Genomic DNA, 10,133 nt, shown 5'->3' with positions numbered 1-10,133 from the left:
ATCGTCGTCGTCGTCGCGTGCCCTCCGTCATCATGATCAGCAGCCTTCCTTTATTTTGTCCTAACCAGGGGAGCGGCGTAGCCCAGCACCCTCTCCGCGCGCTGATTGACAGCCTAAATGCGGGGTGTCTCGGTGTAAACGCTGCAACTGTGCAACCTAAAGGTCGCCAACGGTGCGGTGACAGCTTACACGCAAATCCGCCACAGGATCAATATGGTGGCAGCCACGGTTCCTGCGGCCCATCATCATTGACCATCAGCTGAGGCCGAGGAGACGACGCTCTCCCCGCCTGGTCGCTGCATTCCCAGCTAATAAATAAAGCCATCGATTGTTCCTGTTTGCAGCTGATGAGCAACAAGCTGACTGACATGTTTAAGCATCGCTTTGATCTGATCGGTGGACGGTTTACAAGAGGCCTGATTACACGTGGACACCACCCTCATTGGCTCTGGATCATGACGTTCATCACCTTCTTGTCGCTGTGTCAGCTGCATGGTGACTATTGGAAATAAAGCACTATCAAGTTAATTGATTGGTGAAAGATGAACGACTTATTGGAACGAAGCAGCTGAACTTCTCCGCAGCAGACTTTACTCTGTCGCCGCCTTGCGCTCACACACGCTTGAGTCTCCTATGCGGGAAACACACACACATCGACCTCAGCATTAGACATACATCCATAGAGTCCATAGACTCCTGCTGCGGTATTTAACTAAAACACGAAGTATTTGATGCACAAAGACTAATCGAATTTTTGATATTGTTCGAATAGAACGAAAGAGCGTCTAATTGTATCGACTCAAATTTTGGACGTCAGTGAAAATATTATGAGGGATGGATTTGAATGATTTCCAAATATTTGGATATAATAATAATTTAACATTTCTGCTACAAATCTGCGATAATTTAGAAAAATACAGCAATTATGGACAGTAAGATTAACGCACTATTTTCGACAAAGGCAAGTTGTGTATTTTTTTCAGTAGGCCTGTTTGCAGTGTAGCAATAAAAGGATTCCTCGTTTTATTAAATCAAACATTTTTTATGACAACGAAAGTTGTAATTTGCAAATAAAAAAAAAGAAAGAAAGAACAAACCTACAAGTCCATCAGCATGAAATCTCGATCCGCCTGTACCTCAGCGATCATCATCGTCACCAACCTGCTGAGGAACAAGAGGGAAGAACATGAAGTCAACCCGCTCGCTGATTCATTTATCAAATTCCAGAAAAAATACTTTGGTTGAGAGCAAGAAAAAAAATCCATCTGAAAGAAATTAAACATATCCGGTAAAAGAAAAGAAGTAGCCAGCCGGAGCATGCTTCACCTGAACAGAGCTGCTCCGGAGCGTGTGAGTGAGTGTGTGTGTGTGTGTGTGTGTGTGTGTGTGTGTGCGTGCGTGCGTACCCGCGCGCGTGCGCATCCTCCCGCCCTGTCAGCTGCAGCATTTCCCTCCGTATCCTTCACATGCACGTTGGGAGGAAAAGTGCTGAATTTCTACTACCTTTGAACACTCATTAGCACCTCATAATTACTTTACTAATTAGGATGACATAGTTATTAACAGGATGCGCTGTCATGACAGCCACCGACACTGCTCCCAATCCCGAAATATGTCAACCTCACAGAATATATATATATATATATATATATATATATATATATATATATATATATATATATATATACACACACACACACACACAATAAACACAAGTACAAATGTAAAGTATATATATAAAAACTGCTATGAAAAGTTTAAGGAAATGAATGCATACAAAGATATAACTGATCCTACCACGGTGCTGGACCTGCTCTCCTTTCACTTCATCAAATTACACAGCTCCAGATTTTCTTTTTTAAAATTCTCTTCTCTGTAGCAGTTTTCTTTTCTTTTCTTTTTTTTTTAAGAAAAAAGTCTCTCCAGCATGGCCTTGCAGCACACTCCGATCCTTGCATATTCTACTGGATCCGATTGGCTTGAATGTCGGAGATAAAGAAACAACTCTCTGATTGGCTGCGGGAGCCGGAGCCTACTCGGGATGTCAGCCAATAGCAGCGCGGGGAGGTGGGTGGAGGGGGGGGGAAAGACGTCGAGTGTTTATTATAAAGGAGAAAATATTAATTCCCCCTCGCCGTGGGCCGTGACGTCAGTATAGGAAGTCATTGTAGAGCAACACCGGAGCGATTAGCAGCAAAAAGGGGGAGCCTGATGTCGAGGAGTCTATCTCTCTCTATACGCCTCAACTTTTAACACAAAGTTCAACATCCAAACACTAAAAGAGACGTGGAGTACCTTCACTGAATGTAACACTTGGAGCCATCTATCTTGGATTTTCTTGGGTTTATTTGCCACATTTTAATTTTTTCCCCAACTCCCGTGTTAATTTTGTTGACTTTCTTATCTGATTCTTACCGGAGGAGAAGCATCTCACTGTTGTTATGAAGACTTCATCCCTTCTTTCTTAACATGGAAGGATCCAGCGGGTCGAATTTTGGGATAGACACTATTTTATCTAGCGCGTCGAACTCCGCTAACCCCGCGCTCATGAACGGAGATTTCCGGCTGGGCGACAGCAGGACAGCGGATTTCAGGAGCCAGGCGACCCCGTCACCATGCTCGGAGATAGACACTGTGGGAACAGCCCCCTCATCCCCCATCTCGGTCACCATGGAGCACGGCACCGATGCGCATCTTGTCCAGGACAGCCTTCAGCAGCATCACCACCACCATCACCACCACAACCAGGCGCAGAGTTTGCCTCTGTCGCCCCAGCAGCAGCAGCAGCCGCCGCTCGCCGGGGCCGGCTGCGCCCCGAGGACTGCCACCTCCTCCTTTTTAATCAAAGACATTTTAGGCGACAGCAAACCACTGGCAGCATGTGCGCCTTACAGCACCAGCGTCCCCTCACCCCATCACACGCCCAAACCAGAAAGTGCCACGGCTCCGGACGGCTTCAGGCCCAAACTGGAACAAGACGAAAATAGAAGCAAGTTGGACAGAAGAGAGGATATTCAGAGCGACATAAAATGCAACGGTAAGAAACGCATCCAAAATAATTCTCACCTAGGCAACATAATAAAGATAAAACACAGAGTATATTATTCTTTGTCTAAGTCGTTTCAATAGATGTGAAAACAGATGTAAGCGTGGAGGTGTTCCCGGCGCGGCGCAGGCCTCCCCAGTGGCTCAATTAGAGAGATTATTGTTCTTCCTGGAGGGGGGATAACGGTGCACCGAGAAACAGCTACAAATAGAGATGGATTGACATATTGATTTCTGATTTTCTGAAAGAATCAAACTAACAATCCAAATGACCAAAAAGCAGTGTTTTGGGTTTTTTTTTTTTTTTTGGTTTTATTGACGTTGAGTTTTCCTGCTCCACGTGTGTCACTTCAAGGTGAGGAAAAAAGTTTGCGCACGCTTGGAAAGACCTTTACCAGCTCAACGTGACATAAGACGAAATACCTTTTCTGCCAGTGTATTTATGAGTTACAATAACTCTTCTGTTCGGCTCTGTGTTTAGGCACTAAAGAGGAGGGGGACCGGGAAATCTCCAGCAGCAGAGATAGTCCACCAGTGCGCACGAAAAAGCCTCGCAAAGCCCGGACAGCCTTCACCGACCACCAGCTCAACCAGCTGGAGAGAAGCTTCGAGCGGCAGAAATACCTCAGCGTGCAGGACCGCATGGACCTGGCGGCGGCTCTCAACCTGACCGACACGCAAGTCAAGACCTGGTACCAAAACAGACGGTAAGCAAACAAGCGCGCAAGCCGGTTGACATGGTGCAAATAAATAACACTTTTTGTGCTGCTGAATTTAAAAAAAGGCCTGTCACCCTGAAGAATTAGTAGACATTTTTCCTCTCATTAAAAAACATTAGCCCACATTCCTGAACACTTTTTATTTGCATTCACCATTCTGACAAATCTCTAATTCTTGTTTTGGAATTATTGTTGAAAGCGCGTGAAGTGGAGGAGGACACAGAGGAAATGTAGTCCGGACATCAACCAGCAGTACTTTAATTGCTTCTGCGGCCATGGACGCAATATTTGTTTTTTGTTTGTTTTGCTTGTTTGTGTTTTTAGATCAGGGAATTAAATGTATTTGATTTTCTTGATTTGGACACATTTGACTTCATGAAAAATTCGTTTCTCGTTTCGTATCCAAATATGGCCTTTCAAGGTTACAGGAATTACTTTCAATATCAATTTTGCCTTCTAGTTTTAGGTTGCCTCTTGCTCTGAGTATAGGCCCATCAAAATACATTGCCTATTACGTTATTCAGTGTCCAAAAATAGCTTTATTCCCATTATTGTAGATCCTGCCTCTCCGGTATCCTAAAATAGGTGAAAATAAAAGCCTTTTAAATCCAGTAATATTGTATCTGCGACTCATGCTGTTTACATACTTAAACGATCATTTGAACACTTTGGTTGGACCTAGATCTTATTATATTATTATTATTATTGTGGTTATTATTATTATTATCTGTCATTAACTGGTTAAGCTATAATTGGAGCCTGTTTTAATGAGGCCTCTGCATACCAATTAAAGGGACGTTTGTGGAAGCAGCGACTGATTAAATAATTCATGTACTGTGTTTGGATCTGATCTACAGGACGAAGTGGAAGAGGCAAACGGCGGTGGGATTAGAGCTCCTGGCGGAAGCCGGAAACTATTCGGCCTTACAGAGAATGTTCCCGTCGCCCTATTTCTACCACCCGAGCCTGCTGGGCACCGTGGACAGCACTACGGCAGCCGCGGCAGCCGCGGCCATGTACAGCAGTATGTACCGGACTCCTTCCTCGCCGCATCCCAGCCTCCAGAGACCACTTGTCCCAAGGGTGCTCATTCATGGCCTTGGGCCGGGGGGGCAACCGGCACTAAACCCTCTGTCTAACCCCATGCCCGGCACACCGCATCCGCGATAAATAAGACGATGACCAGAAACCTGGTTGAACACGTGATGTGAGTAACTGCTTCGGAAGCACATTGCAGGACTTTTTTCTCCCCCAAAAAGACACATTTAAAGACATTTTACAGAAGTAAAGGAGGTATTTAATATAGGCCCGAATAGACTTTCTGTACGGACCAAGGACTGCTCATGTCTGATTGTTTGTTTGTTTGTCTTTTGTACAAATACACTTACATTAGCAAATAAACTTATAAAGTTTATTAGATGGAGACGAACGGAATGAATAAAGAAGTAATGATACGAGTTCAATTGTAGAGACGTCTCTATTGAAACTTCCAAATTTCATTTTTGGTACACAAAATATTATTCAAGAGGAAGATGACAAAAATATTTAACATTTATTTTTAAACAAATACCTTTGAATTTTTTTTTTTACTGGGTGTTAGATTAGAAAATGTTCTCTTCATAGCCTGGTGGCGCCGTGCTAAGAAAGTGTACGCAGATATAACTGCTAAATAGGCCTATTTCTCAATTTAATAAAATGTCATTATAGGAAGAAAAACTACTTTTAATAATGCTGACGTAATTTTACGACATAAATAGATTGTGTAATTGATTATGTCCTTTAGACCATCAGTGGTAGGAGAAGCCCGTCCATAGCTGCATGGAGGTTTCCCAGCATCTATCCATATCCATATGGATGCGCAGCAGCTGATTGGTGGTGGGATGAATGGCTTGATGAGCCGGGTGGACTGGGAATGTGGCCTTGGCTTAGCAGCTGTTCCCTGGGAGCACAGCAGACAATAAGCCTGAATTTCTCAGCGTGAGCGATCAGGACAAGAAGCCTGCAAGAAAAAAAAAAAAAAAAGAAGAAAAAAAGCTGCTGATAATCTGTTCATTCTCAATAACCAATAGCCGTCAGTGAACTTGTTTCAGGAAGTTTTCAGGGAAAAATAATCTCCAACGATCTCCAGTGACCTTGAAGATATTTTCATCTGCACAATAGATTTTGCATCATCCTTTCTGCATTTGCATTTTTATATAATCCGATCATTTGACAAATTTAAGTTTTAATGTTCTGGAGGGATGGAAGTGTCTGTATTTACTGAACGTGTCTGTTGAAGGCGAGCAGACGTCGCGGGGCTGACGTTAACTGTTACCAGGACACTTTGATTAGATTTCGCCTCTCTAAGCGCGTCCTCCGGAGGATCAGGCGGGGACGCGCTGCGTGAGAAAGAGCGCCTCGGGCCCCGTTTGTTTGGGTTGCTTTTCTTTGAACCGATTGCTTATTGCAGTGAGCCAAATTGACCTTTGCAGGTCTATAAAATGCTTATGCACCATTTTGTTTGGACGTATTCTGCAAATACGCTGCGCGTTGCTTTTGGATGGTGCTTTTATTTGGAGGTGCACCGCCTCTCTATATTTTTTTATATATAGAGAAAATAAACATTTTACAGAGGCATGCACAAATCTGCAGACTCTTAAAATGGTAGGACAGAAAGTCGCCAGTGGAAGGGGTTGCAGTGTAACTATGAGCACGTGTTAACGTGGCCTGTTTAAGCTTGTCATTCCCCGCATGGACACCTCTCAACCATGCATCACGTAGTGTGGAAAGATTACTTTTAAAACTACTAAAACAAAGCCATACGAGAGTTGCTTATACGGTCTGTAGAAAATTACACTAAATAGAGCCTCCATTAAATCGTATTTACAATAAAGCGACTGCTGAAAGTTCGGTATTAGAATAAAGCCCCGGCCTGGTAGAACTAATTGCGAAAGCAGCTACGGCCCATGTTGAAAAATCACGGCGCGCCGCACTGACCCTCCAGCTCCTGCCCATTACCGCAGTATATGGAGCCGACGCATGTTGTTCATATGCATGACTTCTGCGGCATTATTTATTTATCGCACTCTGCGGGTGGGGAGGGGTGGGTGTCGGTGCTTGTGCGGGCTCTTCCACTTCATTAATAGCCTATAAGCCATGCAGCAGCAGCAGCAGCAGCAGCAGTGGATTAATATAGGCGGTTCCCCTCTCACATATTTGACCGTTCTAGAATCGGATTTTTTTTCATATCTATATGATTATCATTAGTTTGGGGTGATTCCATAGATGTAAATAAGGCAACAGAAATCACTGTCAGTTTAAACTGGGTCACAGTGAGTCTGAGTCAAAGTGACAGCATGAAGCTGACTGGCATGTTTTGCATTTTTTATGGACGCAAGTGGAACGCATTATTGTTATTACTACAATTATTATTATCATTATTATTACACCGAAATAAATAAATAATAAATCAATAAATAAACTAGGCCAAAATACAAACCAAAGTGTCCTACTAGAAAATAAAAAAATGCTTATATTTGTGAGATTTTTCTGTAATTTGTTCAGCAACTTTTTACTTGAGGACACAGTCAGTGGTGGAAAAAGGGCAGCAGACTTGAATAAAGAGGATTAGGCCTTTCTTTTACACGGCGCACATTACCCAGAACAGATGGGCTTTAGAGAGCCGTTTTCTTCTTCTTCGTCGTCTTTTTCTTGCCTCAAGGAACCTTGTTGGGTACTTTAATTGCCACTTTTTTCCAACTGATGTAATGGTGGGATATCTTTTTCATTACAATAATGAGGTAACACTTGCTATCCTTGGCCTCTCATTATCACATCTCCTACATCACTCACTAAACACAATTTTAACTCCCACACCCCCGCCACGTCACCCCCCCCCCCCCCCCAGAAAAAAAAATCTTGGCGCTAAATTCTCCTATACATCTTGTACATTAGTATCACAAGGCAGCTGCCGTCCTCCAGCCCATGTCTGACCGTGCCCTGATGCGCGCTCCTCCAGTGCCCTTCACTGGGGGACAGCAGGAAATGTACTGTGGTAATAATAATAATAATAATAATAATAATAATAATAATAATAGGCAGACTCGCAGCATATGCAGAATATTTTCCACGTGAGAATTCTATCTATTGTTAGGCATAAGGATGGAATGGCACTCTTACCGTAAAATATTCGTCTGATCGTCATCCAAAAACACATTAAAAAAGAAAAAATGGCCCATTCGATCTTTTTCGCATTTATAATTTCAAAAAAGGACAGTTATTAAAAAAAAAAAGCCTGCAGAGATAAATAGAGGTTTGAATTTGAATTGCACAAGAATGGATTCTTGTCATGCAAGGTATTCAACACCATTCAAAAATACAAATAAAAGTAAAAAACACTATACATTCCATGAAAAGGTACATCTTTATCCATCTATATCTATATAGATAGATAAAGATGGATAGATATAGATAGATATTTCTATCTCTGTTAAAATATTGTGCTTGCTCACTGGTATTCTGGGTCATCCAGTCTACTTTAGCTTTACTCTTCGTTATCACTTCGTTATTCAATGAACGATCTATGTTCCTTTCGTTATTATACTTTTTTAGGGTTCATCTAACAAAATGTCAAATTATACTTTCATTTGCCAAAGCAATATCAAACGAAGTCGAATTTGTTTTATTTCATTTGTTATTTTAATTATCAGTAATGTTGCTCTCTGTGACCTGGTGTCTGGGTTCTTTGCTGGTGAAAGATGCAAGTACATAAATAATCAAAGAGTGTTGATCACAGCCTCCCACTGCTCCTGACCTGTTACCTTTACTTCCTCTGTGCTGACAAATAAGTGATCTGACGCATTTGTGAATTTGAAAAAAAAAACAAAAAACAAAAGCGTTTTCTAGATTTCTCCACCGAAAATCTTCTCCTAAATTGTGGTTGTTGAAGAGCAGCGTGTTACATCAGGGAACACACTCGCTGACATGGAAGGTGTGAGCATCCTCCAAACACACCTCACAGCTCCGCCTGGACATCTGCAGCAGTCCCTCTGAATGATGCCGTGTAGCTGCGACACATCATTGTTTAAATGGCCTCATCATTTCAGCAAATCCAGCCAGTTTCCCCTCTCTACCTCTCTTTCTTTCTTTCTTTTTTTTTTTTTTTGTCAAGTGACAGGACAGCTGATGGCAGAGAAGCTCCGCTACCTTTCAAGTTTCAACCAGGCGCCGTCACATGCGACCGCACAGCCGAGAAGAAAAAAGTCTGTCAGCAGTGATGTCAAAAGCTTCATTTTTTTACAGAGCAATTAGGGGTTTCATCACAGCGGAGTGATGTCAGGATTCATTACGGCTCAGCAACGGCTAATTGCTTCAAGGTTAAAGTAACAGATCTGACGGCATTATATTTTAAGTGACAGACTCAAATTCTGGTGGCGTTTCACAGAGCACAGTGCTGACATTAAGGCAGTGTGGTTGAGAGGATGAGGAGCAGTGGAAATTACTGCACATTAATGGGATTGGTTAGTGGAGCAATAACTCTCTAAGGAACATACATGGGTGAGTGTTTGGGTCTGTCTGTGACAGGGAAAGCAGACAATATTACAAGCACTTGGCAAAATGACAGTTTTGAATTGTTTCTCGGCCATCAGGTGTAAACATTTAACTCCATATGGGAAGCTGATCATGTCCAAGCTGCTCAGCACATCTATCTGCTTGTTGTGTCTCCGACAAAGCTTGTTTGACTCATTAATCCATCACCCCACATCCTAAACTACATGTGTAACTGAAGATGGTTATTCATCCCTCGCACACTATCATCTAGGTTTTAATGCCTCACAGTGTTTCTCAAAAACTCGAGTGAAAAGTCAGAAACTAACCTGTGCTTATCTCACGAGGCTCCTCTGATCTTGATGCTACCAGGTATGCTAACCTCTGGGTTGCAATCTAATTTAGTGTGGCATTAATGCTGCATGGTTAGCAAATGCTTGCCTATTTACAAACCCTCATACGAACTTAACACAGATTTAGAGTTGTTCAGGTATAGCAACCCACCTTTTAGCTCCATCCTTGGTCTCCTCCTGTTTGTCCCTCTGTCAAACACTCGCGTTCACTGGCAATCTCAGTTAGCGAGTGATTTTCTGTAGCCAGCAGATATCAGGGCTACGGTGTCCTTGTCCACCAACCTGCAATAGTTAATGGTCCAATTAATGACATGACCAAGAGACAAACAAATATTTCATGTCACATGCGGAACGCAGATAAACGAAAATCTTAATTGCCGAAATGGAGGATGTAGGTAGTTTACAAGACTGCAGTTAATTCTGTTTTACTCTCCACATGGATGTTTACCTGCATGGATTAGCTATCAGTATTACTCCGACTATCAATGAA

At 42.6% G+C, this 10,133-nt stretch overlaps 1 protein-coding gene across 1 annotated transcript; it reads left to right on the top strand.

Moving 5' to 3' along the window:
- The first annotated feature begins 2,146 nt into the window (after positions 1–2,146).
- Positions 2,147–6,496, top strand: barhl2 (BarH-like homeobox 2). The gene is made up of 3 exons (XM_086223804.1): positions 2,147–3,037; positions 3,527–3,752; positions 4,622–6,496. The coding sequence occupies exons 1-3, from the start codon at positions 2,470–2,472 to the stop codon at positions 4,932–4,934; spliced, it is 1,107 nt and encodes a 368-aa protein (XP_086079930.1). The 5' UTR covers positions 2,147–2,469; the 3' UTR covers positions 4,935–6,496.
- The last annotated feature ends 3,637 nt before the right edge of the window (positions 6,497–10,133 follow it).

This window comes from Aulostomus chinensis, chromosome 14, assembly GCF_037954235.1.
Source record: "Aulostomus chinensis isolate RoL2024-O1b breed Wild chromosome 14, RoL_Achi_v1.0, whole genome shotgun sequence".
NCBI lineage: Eukaryota > Metazoa > Chordata > Actinopteri > Syngnathiformes > Aulostomidae > Aulostomus > Aulostomus chinensis.
The sequence above is the reverse complement of the archived record's forward strand: the minus strand, read 5'-3'. Positions and strand labels throughout refer to the sequence as shown.

Bases quoted from the DNA above. Each gene is read 5' to 3' on its own strand.
- barhl2 (XM_086223804.1), top strand. From the start codon at position 2,470: ATGGAAGGATCCAGCGGGTCGAATTTTGGGATAGACACTATTTTATCT. The intron at 3,038-3,526 runs GTAAGAAACGCA...CTCTGTGTTTAG, and splicing joins GAGCGACATAAAATGCAACG to GCACTAAAGAGGAGGGGGAC. The intron at 3,753-4,621 runs GTAAGCAAACAA...TCTGATCTACAG, and splicing joins ACCTGGTACCAAAACAGACG to GACGAAGTGGAAGAGGCAAA.